Raw genomic sequence first — 13046 nt, forward strand, 5'->3', positions numbered from 1 at the left:
CGCTCCGTCACGTGACCGCAACGCTCCGCCGGCGCCAATTTCAAACAGCGGAACAAACTGAAAGCTCCGGTGCCCGACCCCACCCCCGGCCCCCCGGCCCGGGACCCCTCCCCTCCCGGGATCCCCCGGGATTCCCCACCCCTCCCGCACCGCCGGGGACCGGGCCGGCCTGGCGCGAGTCTCTGTCCGGGCCCCTGGCTCGGCCCCCAGGTTGGAGGAGCCCGGAGCCCGCCCTTGGAGCCACAGCCCAGCCTCGGCGGCGGCTGCAGTCGGGAGGTGAGCGGGGGGCGGAGGAATGGAGTCCGAGCCCCGGCCCGGGCAGAGGCAGGGAGCCCGGGCTCGGGCGCCGAGGTCGGGGGGTCTAGCAGCAGGGCGCGGGACCGGCGTGGAGGTTTGGGGCCACACGGGAACGAGGGCTGGGAGAGGGTGCAAACTTTTTCTGCATCCAGCCAACCTCCTGGCCTTGTCCTCACTTCTTTCTCAAACCACCTCTTGGCCTTCCCTGGAAGTTTGACCTCTGCGCCCTGCCCACAACCTCGGGAGGGCTGCTGGGGTGGCCTACTTTTCTAGACAGACTGTGGCTGGCATGAAGATTGAGCTTATTCTGCATTAAGTCAAAGACAAACCTGCCCACACCCTCCCCTGCTCCCAAGCGCTCTCACCACTGAGCCGCACTGCCTCCAGTCCACCCTCTTCCAGGGCCCTTCTCCTGGTTCCCGAGAACCTGCAAAGTTTCCGTGGTCAGGATGCGCAGTGGCATCAGAGGGGTCACTCTGGACGTCCCCTAGCTTAAAGTGTTGGCCGTGATAGGAAGAGACTGGTCAGAGAGTTGAAAGCAAAATTAAGCCTTAGACCAGGAAGATATCTTTGGGGGATGGGGAAGGAATAATAGTATTTACTCATTGGTGGGGCAGGGGGAGGCTTGAAGAGATAAGAGGTAGAAATGAAACTGAGATTTGAAAGTAGAGGAAACCTAGTTATAAAGGAAAGGGAGGAGGCAGAGTGGAGAGAGCCTATGAACTCTAAGCAGATGGCAAATGTCATCAGACTGTGACAGTCAGTTTTAGGGAGATAGTGGATGTCCTAACACAGACAGCGCATTCTTCTGTCAAAGTACCTTTAAATAGGATTACACAATTTTACATGATGGCAGAGTATCCCGTGTATCTATTAAAATCAACAAACACGAAATTTTTAAAAAAGATGTTATTTATTTGCGAGAGAGAGAGCATGAGAGAGGGGTGAGGGGCAGAGGGAGAAGCAGACTCCCTGCTGAGCAGGGAGCTCAAGGTGGGGCTCAACCCCAGGACCCCAGGATCATGACCTGAGCCGAAGGCAGACGCTTAACCGACTGAGCCACCCAGGCACCCAACAAACACATTTTGTTTTTTTAAAGATAAAACTATTTTCCTTAACATGACAGAACCCCCTTAGCATATTGATGACAGCACGTTCTATTGGTCAGGAGATAGGGATTATAGTCTTGGTTCTGGTAGAGAAATCAAGGACTCGAGTAACATGCTTAGAAAGTTAAAATAGGAAAAAACACACACAAGGACTAGAATGTCGCTATAGAAATATTTTGCAAATTGTGAAAGAAAAGTGTACTCTTTCTTTTACCAGTGCGAGGATAAATAGCCTGTGAGATGAATCGCCCCATGGGCCTTGACTAGAGCAGTTTCCGTATTCTCTGAGGTCTTGTGAAGTAGGAGATGATGGCAAGGGAACGATAGTGCAATTTGCCTTTCTCCTCTGATCCCATGGGCACTGATCCTTTTATTTATAGACTAAGATGGTGTAAAAATATACAGGCTTTATCAATCATGAAATAGATTATGGGGTCAGAGTTTTGTCCGGACTCCTCAAATTGCCAAATGTCCTCAATTCCAGCATTCCTGTCCCCAGAGTCACTGCAAGTGATCTGTAGTATAATAAGCAATAATAGAAATTTCCACATTTTTATAACTGTCCCACTCATTTCTGTAGCCAAACATTCTTAAGCTTCCGGAAGACCTTTGGCCATGTTGACCTACCTTCAACCCAGTCCCGCTTTCTCCTTTTGAAATGCTTCAGTTTTAGCTTTCTTTTGTCATAGAACTCATCCCCTTATTGTCTGAGGTCTTTACAGAGGCCCAGGGATCATTAACCTGGGCCTGTGGGCTCATGCTTTTGGTCATGGAAAGAGGAACGCCTCTCTCTAGCAGTACCTCCTTCTCAGCCTAACAAATCTCTGACATCCTGCTGTTCCTTGCACTTTCCAGGGCCCATGCTTGTGATTCTCAATGGAGAGTGAAAGCACAGATTCATAATGAAAACCAGCCCCCGTCGGCCACTGATTCTCAAAAGACGGAGGCTGCCCCTTCCTATTCAAAATGCCCCAGGTGAAACATCAGGAGAGGAACCTAAGAGGCCCCCTGCCCAACAAGAGCCTGGTCAAGCACAGGCTTCCAAGGAGGCGGCAGAGTCCAGCTCTTGCAAGTTTCCAGCTGGGATCAAGATCATTAACCACCCCACCATGCCCAACACCCAAGTGGTGGCCGTCCCTAACAATGCCAATATCCAGAGCATCATCACAGCATTGACCGCCAAAGGAAAAGAGAGTGGCAGCAGTGGGCCCAACAAATTCATCCTCATCAGCTGTGGGGGAGCCCCCACTCACCCTCCAGGACCCCAGCCTCAAGCCCAAACCAGCAATGATCCCAAGAGGACAGAAGTGGTCACCGAGACCCTGGGACCAAAGCCTGCAGCTAGGGATGTCAATCTTCCTAGACCACCTGGAGCCCTTCCCGGGCAGAGATGGGAGAGCTGTGGTATGTGGTCTGCAAGGCAAAGGGGTGAGGAGCCCAGCCTTTCCTCTCTGGTGGCAAGGACTGCAGTCCGTCAGGTTGATACTTAACAGACAGGCCCCTAGCCTGAACCAGGGGGAAGTCTTGTCTTTCTTTATCCCGAATCCTTGACCCAGATCCTTTGGGTGCTGTTTAAAGTGCCCAAATTATAATTTAGCATTTCTCTTACTTTCTTTAAATTAGGAAAGGATTTGTTTATTTTTGCTAGTTATCTTCCCCATCGACCGTATAAGGAAATAGGAATCTTTCTCCATTTTAATAAAGGAGAAAACTGAAGCATGAGGAGGAAAAGTGACTTTGTGCAAATACTAACTCTTTGTTAAGGTTGCCTTGACTGATCTCTCCTGAATTTCTCCTGAAATCCTTGATGGGGCAGAGTACCTGAGGGCCACAGTAGATTCAGCATGTGATCCCTGTCCCTACAGGTAGAGGTCTCGGAGAGATGCTCCCCAACCTCCAATTTTGATGGGCCTGCCACATACTGGATCAGGCAGCTAAGTGGCATCTTGGATTGTTTCCCCTCTAGCTGGAGGCGAGGCAGCAGGCTGCACTCTTGACAACAGCTTGACCAACATCCAGTGGCTCGGAAAGATGAGTTCTGATGGACTGGGCTCCAGCAGCATCAAGCAAGAGATGGAGGAAAAGGAAAATCGTCACCTGGAGCAGAGTCAGGTAAAGGTGACTTCTCACTAGGGGAGTCAGGGCCAGTGCAGGGAATTTCTAAGAAGGGAAATGGACCAAGTGACCTGTGGAGCAGAATTTCCAAGTTCTGGTATTAGCACTTCACTTAGTGCGATTCTGCATAACGTTTGAGCTACCTTTCTGCCTGGAATCTTTTTTGCCCCATCTGTGAAATTTCCTCGAGGGCTCCTGGCTCACTCAGTATTCCATGAGCACTAACTTTAGTACTCTGCCCTTGGCAGGTACTCAGGAAATGATGAAGAGATCTTAGTTGGGAAAGCCACTTGAGCCTGAAAGAGGCAGCCTAACAGTATGAAAGGTTAGAGCATAAGATAGAGTACAAGGTAGTTCTATTAGAAGATACATTAATAGCAAATAAAGTGAGTTAGGTGCGAATGTTAAATACTTCCCCGGTAATCAAACTTGATTTGACCCTTCTATGTGGCCTGGGGTTGTTTTCACTATTGCCATATTGTTGCATACACCCTTAAATCAGTCATTGAGCAGCCTTTAAAAAGTGAAAATTTACATGGATGTGTGCATAAGTAAAACTTAAAAGACTTGTGTACGTTCTGAAGTTAGAGCTCAGTTTTTAAAATTTTTTATGTATTTTTTTAAAAGATTGATTTATTCCAGAGAGAGAGAGAGAGAGAGAGTAAATGAGCAGAGGGGTGGGGGGCAGAGAAAGAGAGAGAATCTCAAGCCGATTCCAAGCTGAGTACAGAGCCCAACCCAGAGCTTGATTCCCACGACCCTGAGATCATGACCTGAGCTGAAACCAAGAGTCAGAGGCTCAGCTGACTGAGCCACCCAGGCAGCGCAGAGCTCAGTTTTTTCAAATGTGACTGATCAGCTCTTTGCCTGAGACTTAGCCAGTTGTATGTTTTGCAGACATTTGTCTGTCCTATACTCTTGAGAGTATCTGTCTCATACAAACTCTGAAAAGAGGTGGGTTTAGTCACATCACATCAGTAGTAGAAAGCAGACGAAGACACTGGTCTCTTGACTCTGAAAAATGAGTATGATTTTAGGATAAAATCAATGCTTTCCTAATGTACACCCAAACTTTCCCGAGAGGTTTCTACTAGCAGACTGGACCTCCACTTACGATGGGACAACATATTCGACAAAATGGACAATGACAGAGAAGCAGCTCCACATTGTCTAGGGACTGGACTAGATCGTCGCTATGCTTCCTAATCCTAAAATTTTATTCTATGGACTAGTCGTCTCAGATGAGTAGGTTTCTAGCACGATTCTGCCGCTTAAGAGTTTTCTCTGGGGGATGTTCTTTGCTGGGGGCCCAGGGGAGGCATTATGAACTCTTCCATGTCATTTCTTTTTCTCCTGGGCTTTGGCTTCTCATAACCCTCAGGTCGAGGAGCCCCCGGGAGCATCAACATCCTGGCAGGACTCTGCGTCTGAGAGGCCGCCATACTCTTACATGGCCATGATACAGTTCGCCATCAATAGCACCGAGAGGAAGCGCATGACCTTGAAAGACATCTATACGTGGATCGAGGACCACTTCCCCTATTTCAAGCACATTGCCAAGCCAGGCTGGAAGGTACATAGCAACCCATAGCGACGAACGCCGAGGTCACTCTGGCCCAGCAGTTTGTCCACGCAGATGTGCAACCCTTTGTGTGTGGTGCTCTGAGGAACCGTTAAATGCAAAGAAAGCTGGAACCGTAAACAATTGTATGTTTCTCGGACATGACTTGATCCTGCCGATTCCAGGCAAGATGGTCGGCAGGAGCTCTGCAGCCACTTCATTGGTCCCTCCCTGAGGTGTCTAAGGTGTCTAAGGGTAGAGGTCTCGGAGAGACTGTCCAGGGTAGCACTGAGCCTCCTCTTGTGCTCCGTTGAACTGCAGCTGCCGTGGCTAAGTAGCTTTATGAAAAGATCTTAATGAACAAAAAAATGCTGTCCGTGAGCCTTGTGATCCAAGATTCACCTCTTCTAATGTCACATGTCCTCTCCAGAAGGCAGGGACGTTCTCTTCATTGTACTCGTGGGGACACTGAGGTCCCTTGGAGTCGCTGTCACTCACGCTACCCTGACAGAGCCACAGCGTTGGTCTTCTGACAGAGGCGCAGCTCCAAGCGAGGGTTTTTTTGTTTTGTTTCCTCCACAGTAGAACTTTTTTTTTTTTTTTTTTAAGATTTTTATTTATTTGTGAGAGAGAGAGAGGGGAGCGGCAGGCAGAGGGAGAAGCAGGCTCCCCGCAGAGCAGGGAGCCCGATGCGGGACTTGATCCCAGGACCCTGGGATCATGACCTGAGCTGAAGGCAGACGCTTAGCGGACTGAGCCACCCAGGCGCCCCCACAGTAGAACTCTTCACACGCTTACCTCAACGAAATTTCCTAGTTTCTTAGTTTCTTCACTCACCTGTCTTGCTACCAAATGCTTCATGGCCTCGGTCCTCTTTCCCAGCCACCGACAGCCATCCAGGTCTTTTCTTTACCACCAGCCATTGGATTGATGGCTTTATGGCCCAGCTTGCCAGCTCCTAGACCGTGAGGACACTGCTGGCTACAGCGGGGGAGGCCTGAGGCTGATGTCTCCTGGGGAAACATCAAAGGGGATGACTCCGAAGCTAAAGTAGCTAATAAGTAGTTGTCTTTCTCTCCTTGCAGAATTCCATCCGCCACAACCTTTCCCTCCACGACATGTTTGTTCGGGAGACATCTGCCAATGGCAAGGTCTCCTTCTGGACTATCCACCCCAGTGCCAATCGCTACTTGACGTTGGACCAGGTGTTCAAGGTGAGTATCCTGGTTCCATCTAAATAGGGCCAGAATTGGTCATCATAATATCCATCTCAAAAGGAAACAAGTCCTCCCTGTGATGATCTTCCCTGGCCAGGGCAGAGTTAGAAGCCAGCCAGCCCAGAGACCACCTGCGTAAAACTAGCTGAATTAAGTACGGTTGACACACACCAAATGACACACTTCTGGGCTAGACCAGGCCCTGGGGAGGGCTGCCCTAATCCAAATAGACAACTTCCCTGGGCAGTGTTTCTCTAAGTGCCTTGTGCGTAAGAATTGCCCGGGATGCTTGTTAAAATATAGCTTCCCAGACCCCGCTCTTGGGGGCTTCTGACTCAGTGGGTCTGGGATGGGCCTCAGAATATGCATTTTTAACAAGCCTCTGAGGTGATTCTTACAGAGAAAGTCTGGAAACCCTTGCTTTGAAAGAGCCCTTCTTCAGCCTGGAGACCAGAAACTGAGCCGCCCGAACATCTTTTCAGAAGTTTGGGGATTTCAGAGTGCCCATAAGGCGGCTGCTAGCTCTAACTCTTCCGCTGGGTGGGAAAGTCATCCCCCATGGCCCTCAGCATCCAACAGCACTAGCTGTTTTTCCCGACCCGGGCAGACTGACCACGCTGGTGGTAACTTCATCTCATTTCTCTCCCACAATGCCTGACCGCCACCAGCCACTGGACCCAGGGGCTCCACAATCGCCTGAGCACTTGGAATCAGTAAGATTCTTTTCCTCCCGGCTCGGGGCTTACCCTTGTTTTTTCCCTTTCACTGCACAGCATGGCTTTAGTGGACAGGGGAAGGGAGCCTGTGTGGCTGTATGACTGCTGGCCCTAAACGCAGAGCACCCCTAGCCCCTGGGAGTAAGGAAATTGATGGCCGCCACCTCGTACCCTCCCCCCCCCCAGCTCCTGCCCACTTCTGCTCCCCCTCGACGGTGCGCGGAGCAGAGCATGCTGTGGCAGGAGGACGTGCCACGGGCTTCGTGCCAGACGGCAACCTCGAGTGCATGGCGTAGGCCTGGCAGGAGGCAGTTTTCCCTCTCCCTTTCCTGCCTGGCTTTTCTCAGCCGCTCGTAGAGCTCCGCGCTTTAGCATCCCCCGGGAGTGGTGAGGACACGTGGACGAGGTGGTAGGACTGTCCTGCCATCGTATGTCTGCGTGCCATCACCTGTTCCCACGAACCAGGCTTTGGAGACAGTGCTCACCTGCATCCGCCCCAGACTGGCCTTTTCTTTCTGGGCTGTCAGTTGGCTCAGTGCACGGTCCCGGAGCCACTGGCGGGTCCTCCTGCCTTCTCCCTCTGCCTCGTTAACCCAGGTTTCTTTCTCTCCCTCTCTGCCACAAGCAGCAGCAGAAACGACCCAATCCTGAGCTCCGCCGGAACGTGACCATCAAAACTGAACTCCCACTGGGCGCACGTTAGTATGAACAGTGGGCGTCAGGCTAGTCCTTGCTCTGGGGGCGTATTTTAGACAACCTGACTGCAGGAGTCTGGGCCCAGCTCAAAGGGCGCTGAGCCCAGAGAAGGAGAGCAGAGCTCCTGGGATTGGGAAGGGGTGGATCCCTGGACCCCTGCTCCTGATTTCACCCATGTCCTCCTAGGGCGGAAGATGAAGCCGCTGCTACCACGGGTCAGCTCGTACCTGGTACCCATCCAGTTCCCAGTGAACCAGTCGCTGGTGTTGCAGCCCTCGGTAAAGGTGCCATTGCCCCTGGCAGCTTCACTCATGAGCTCAGAGCTTGCCCGCCACAGCAAGCGAGTCCGTATCGCGCCCAAGGTGAGTGGCTTCCATTTTCCTCTGACGAGACACTCCAGTCAATTAAAAGTGTTGGATCTATGGTTTGCAAGCTCTCTGCTTAAATGCTCCTGGAGGAGCTTATAAATCTAGTTGGGTAGACGAGGCATTTTCCTTTGTATGACAAAGGAGAATTCAAGAGCATTGTAAGAGCTAAAAAGGAACTTGGATTACGGTATAAGTGATGTCAGAAGCCCATGGATACCTAATGAGTTTATAAAAATTACATTTGGGTAAGCAAACAGGTGTGGCAACAGCATTCTAATGGGCGGTGCCATGGAGGCAGGAGATGCCAGTTTATACCCAGTAACGGTAGGGTGATTGGATCAGTCTAGCTCAGGGGTTCTCAGCCTCCGTACTGTTGACATTCAGGGCTGGATACCTCTTTGTTGGCGGTGGACCTACGCGCTGAAGGATCTTTAGCAGCATCCCTTGTCTCTCCCCACTGGATGCCAGGAGCATCCCCCAGTGTGACAATTAAAATGTGTCCAGACATTGCCAGATGTCCCTTAGGGGGCAGGAGGGTGCGGATAGCGCCCCTGGTTGAGCATCGGTGGCCTCGCTTGAGGAGAAGGTGAGGAGGGTGAAGTTAAGACCATTTCGTGATGAGCTACCAAGTCTGGACTTAACTCTATAGAGGATTTGTGAGCGAGAGCCGACTGATAACAAAGCAGAGAAAAGGGTCCCCTTGCCTCCTTCATTGAGATGGAAATAACATAGGCTCTGGAGTTTAGAGAGACTTGGGTTTGCTTTATTCTTTTTAATTGAAAAAATATTTTTTAAATATACATAAAATAATACCTACCATCATATGTAATTTTACCTAAATGTATCCATGTGACTGTAGCACATATACTGTTTTTGTTTTATTTGCAATCTTTTTTTTCCCCTCTTTTCTTTCTGCCTGCCCTCCCCCACCTTCACTCACATCCCCCTGCTGCCCATGATACCCCATGCTGACAACGTAGTATGCTTGCCTTCATCATTTGTTCCTGCTCTTCACGTACTATACGTACACATACAGCCATAACCGTTTTATATATGTACATACAGCACCCAGAACATTCAAAATGGGATCACACTACACTTTCCTGCCATAGGGAGATTCTTCCAAGTCACTTGGCATTGGCTCTAAGTCATTGTTTCTTAATGGCCACATAATATTCCACCGTGTGGCTAAGCCATAAATTTTCCAGCATTCCACTTTTATGGGTACTTTTTTGTTTTGTTTTTTTTTTTGTTTCTGGGTTTTTTGCCCTATGAACAACACGGCAATAAACATCTTTGCAGGTACCTTTCTTACAAGTGCTTCTGTTTCTGTAGGCCAGAAAACCAGACATGAGATTGCCCAGTGGAAAGGTCTTTTCCATTTTATTAAATCTTGCTAGATATTGATTTCCAAAAAAATATATAATCATTTACATTTCTTTTTTTTTTAATTTTTTATTGTTATGTTAATCACCATACATTACATCATTAGTTTTTTGGGTTTTTTTTTAAGATTTTATTTATTTATTTGAGAGAGAGAATGAAAGATAGAGAGCATGAGAGGGAAGAGGGTCAGAGGGAGAAGCAGACTCCCCGCCAAGCAGGGAGCCCGATGTGGGACTCGATCCCGGGACTCCAGGATCATGACCTGAGCCGAAGGCAGTCGCTTAACCAACTGAGCCACCCAGGCGTCCCAATCATTTACATTTCTACCAGCGATACGTGACAAGAGCAATATCTTTGCCAGCAATTGGTATTAATAGTCTTTGAAATATTTGCCCATCTGCCATGTGTAAATGATATCTCCTTGTCTCATTTTATCTTTCTTTGCTTATCAGTAAGTGTGAGTACCTTCTCGTCATGTTAGGTCACTTGGAATGGTTCACCGAGCTAGTTATGTACAGGCATGGCCCATCTTTCTATGAGGTTTTGATAACAATATGTGAAAGTTCTTTGTTATTAAAATATTAACCTCTGTCTTTGGTGCTGAAGATATATATATATATCTATGGGTATATATATATATATATATATAGTAGATATATATATGTATATCTACAAACAATAGAAGTAAAATATTTTACTTCTATTGTTTGTCTCTTTGTTTATGGAATCTCTTGCCATAGTAAGATTTTAAGTTTTTATATAGTCAACTATGTCTCTCTTCTCTTTTACAGCTTCTGGGTTTCCAGTCTTGCTTAAGCAGGTCACCCCCCCCACCCTCAGATTGTACATGTAGCCTCCTAGATTCTCTTTCAGGATTCGTATGGTTTTAATTTTTCTGTTGAAGTCTTTGTATATGGTATGAAACAGGCATCTAAGTTTATGGTCTCAGCTGGGTACTAATTATACCAGCGCCATATTAAAACAACACTCTACCTTTTACCCCCAGAATTGAACTACCACCTTCATCATATATTCTCATATTTCCCATAGTTTGTAAGACTTTAAAAAGACAAAAAAGAGGACTAGTACCAGCATGTGGCTTATTTCAGTCATGATCTTGTGTTCCGCCTGTTGACTGGGGTGAGTGTCAAGGCCTGGAGGGCTCCCTCTCACCGCACCCCTGCTTTCCTTTCAGGTGCTGCTAGCCGAGGAGGGGGTGGCCCCTCTGCCCGCCACAGGGCCTGTGCAAGAGGACAGACTCCTGCTTGGAGAAGGACTGTCTCCTCTGCTTCCAGTTCAGTCCATCAAGGAGGAAGAGCCCCAGCCTGGAGAGGAAACGCCACCCTTGGGGAGACCCATCAAAGTGGAGAGCCCACCCTTGGAGGAGTGGCCCTCACCATGCCTGTCTGTCAAAGAGGAATCATCTCACTCCTGGGAGGGTTCGTCCCACTCTCCCACTCCAAGGCCGAAGAAGTCCTACAGTGGGCTCAAGTCCCCAGCCCGGTGTGTCTCGGAAATGCTCGTGATTAAACGAAGGGAGGGTAGGGAGATGAGCCGGTCTCGAAGGAAACAGCACCTCCTGCCTCCTTGTCTGGACGAGCCTGAGCTCCTCTTCTCCGAGGGCCCCGGGGCTTCCCAGCGAGCCACAGAGCTCCCTTTGCCTGCAGAGTCCTCCGAGCCTGCCTCCCAGCTTGGCTACTCCCAAGAGGAGGGAGGACCTTTTAAGACCCCCATTAAGGAGACGCTGCCCATCTCCTCCACCCCGAGCAAATCTGTCCTCCCCGTGACCCCTGAATCCTGGAGGCTCACACCCCCAGCCAAAGGAGGGGGGCTAGATTTCAGCCCAGTACAACCCCCACAGGCTGCCTTTGGCCCCCTGCCTGATTCCCTGGGGCCCACGGATTTTAGCACCACCCCGCTGAAAAGTATCCCCCTCTTTGACTCACCCCGAGAGCTCCTCAATTCGGAGCCCTTTGACCTCACCTCTGACCCCTTCAGCACCTCCTCCCCCTCAGATATGGAAGTCCCCAAGCCACACTCCCCCGGGCCAGAGGTGGCCGGCCTTTCTGCCAACCGTTCTCTGACAGAAGGCCTGGTTCTGGACACAATGAATGACAGCCTCAGCAAGATCCTGCTGGACATCAGCTTTCCTGGCCTGGAGGAGGACCCTCTGGGCCCTGACAGCATCAACTGGGCTCAGTTCATTCCTGAGCTGTGGTAGAGGCCTGACCTTACCCTTGCTGCCCATGCCGTCCACACTTCCAGGGGCTCGTGTGGCTGGGCCATCCAAGCCTCATCTGGAGTGAGGACAGCAGGCGGGACCGTCCGCTCCTCTAGCTCCACTTCGCCTGGTCACGCCATGGCCACTACTGAGCCCTCTGCAAGCAGCGAGGTCCTGGTGACCGGTCACTGTGCCACCAGTGCTCCCCAAGAGAATCCGGTTCCTCACTCTCCCTGCTAGGGGCTGAAGGGTGGGAACAGCAAAAACAAGGGTAAAAAGAGATTAGGAACTCCCCAGACTGTTTACACCTGTGCCCAGCAGTTTCCCACCTTCCCTGCTTCTTGCAGGGTGGCCCTTGTAAATAGTGTATATTCTCCAAATTATCCTCTAATTATAAATGTAAGCTTATTTCCTTAGATCATTATCTAGAGACTGCCAGAAGGTGGGTAGGATGACAAGGGGTTTCAGTTTGCTTCTGTTCCTTGCTTTTAATTCCTGGAGAAGGGAGGACCTGCAGTGCATGGTTTCTTCCAGGCCCAGGACACCTGCCTCAAGGGCTCTTTACTGTAGGCACCCAGACAAGCAGGTCAGCTTCCTAGGGTCCCTCTTATTGCCCCTCCCTCCCACCTTCCCATGTTTCCAAGTCCGCTTTCCTGCAAGAAGAAATCCTGATGTGAAAAGGTCTCTTGTAATGGGTCAAGAGTTGAATTGGGGGTGGGGGAATGGATGCATCTGAAGCAAAGAATGTGGGTCCCTAGATGTGCTCCCATGAGACGTTTCTCTGATAATGTCCCTAATCATGCCAGAGAGACTAGCCATTGCCAAGAACTTGGCCCAAGGCTTGAGAAGACTGAAGGGGCCCTGCCCTGCCTAGCTTCCTTAGCTCACACTTCAGCTTTGCAAAGAGCCACCCTAGGCCCCAACTGACCGCATGCATGTGAGCCAGCTCAAGAACACTACCATAACTGTCAATAAAATCCAGGGTGGAAGTGTGGTCTCTGGCGTGTCAGTGTCTGGTCCCTGAGGCATACAGAGGGGTTGGACAAGACCATGGGAGACGATGGAGATGGTGGTGACCGGGAAGAGGTAAGGCCTGAAGCCAGCGCGAAGAAGCACATGAGAGTGCTGAGGGCTTTGGCCTGGACTGCCTCCCATATCCTGCACAGGCACACACATCCTTTCTAGCACAGAAACTGGCAGATCTCCCAGGCTGGTCCTCCATGGCCAGCCTCTTCAGCACCTCTGAACCTGATGGTTGACTTGGCCCTTTAGCGCTCCCTGTAAGGGAAAGGCCTACAGAGGGGCAGGGCCCTCACCTCCTGGAGCAGTAGGGAAGGATGGGCCCAGTTATAGGTACCTC

The 13046-nt window shown here is 50.1% G+C and overlaps 1 protein-coding gene across 7 annotated transcripts; it reads left to right on the forward strand.

Moving 5' to 3' along the window:
* The first annotated feature begins 51 nt into the window (after window positions 1-51).
* Window positions 52-12678, forward strand: FOXM1 (forkhead box M1). Of its 7 annotated transcripts, none has more exons than XM_027591612.2 (9): window positions 52-276; window positions 2262-2834; window positions 3373-3518; window positions 4903-5094; window positions 6168-6296; window positions 6968-7012; window positions 7641-7713; window positions 7898-8073; window positions 10661-12678. In XM_027591612.2, the coding sequence occupies exons 2-9, from the start codon at window positions 2309-2311 to the stop codon at window positions 11684-11686; spliced, it is 2313 nt and encodes a 770-aa protein (XP_027447413.1). In that variant the 5' UTR covers window positions 52-276; window positions 2262-2308; the 3' UTR covers window positions 11687-12678. The 7 variants fall into 7 exon arrangements, with proteins under 7 accessions (XP_027447413.1, XP_027447414.1, XP_027447415.1 ...); XM_027591613.2 differs by having other exon boundaries at window positions 7644-7713; XM_027591614.2 differs by having other exon boundaries at window positions 2262-2810.
* The last annotated feature ends 368 nt before the right edge of the window (window positions 12679-13046 follow it).

Source organism: Zalophus californianus, chromosome 9 (genome assembly GCF_009762305.2).
Source record: "Zalophus californianus isolate mZalCal1 chromosome 9, mZalCal1.pri.v2, whole genome shotgun sequence".
Classification (NCBI taxonomy): Eukaryota; Metazoa; Chordata; class Mammalia; order Carnivora; family Otariidae; genus Zalophus; species Zalophus californianus.

Excerpts from the sequence above, each read along its gene's own strand:
- FOXM1 (XM_027591612.2), top strand. The coding sequence starts at position 2,309 with ATGAAAACCAGCCCCCGTCGGCCACTGATTCTCAAAAGACGGAGGCTG. Across the intron at positions 3,519-4,902 it reads GTCACCTGGAGCAGAGTCAG|GTCGAGGAGCCCCCGGGAGC; the intron begins GTAAAGGTGACT and ends CATAACCCTCAG. Across the intron at positions 5,095-6,167 it reads TTGCCAAGCCAGGCTGGAAG|AATTCCATCCGCCACAACCT; the intron begins GTACATAGCAAC and ends CTCTCCTTGCAG.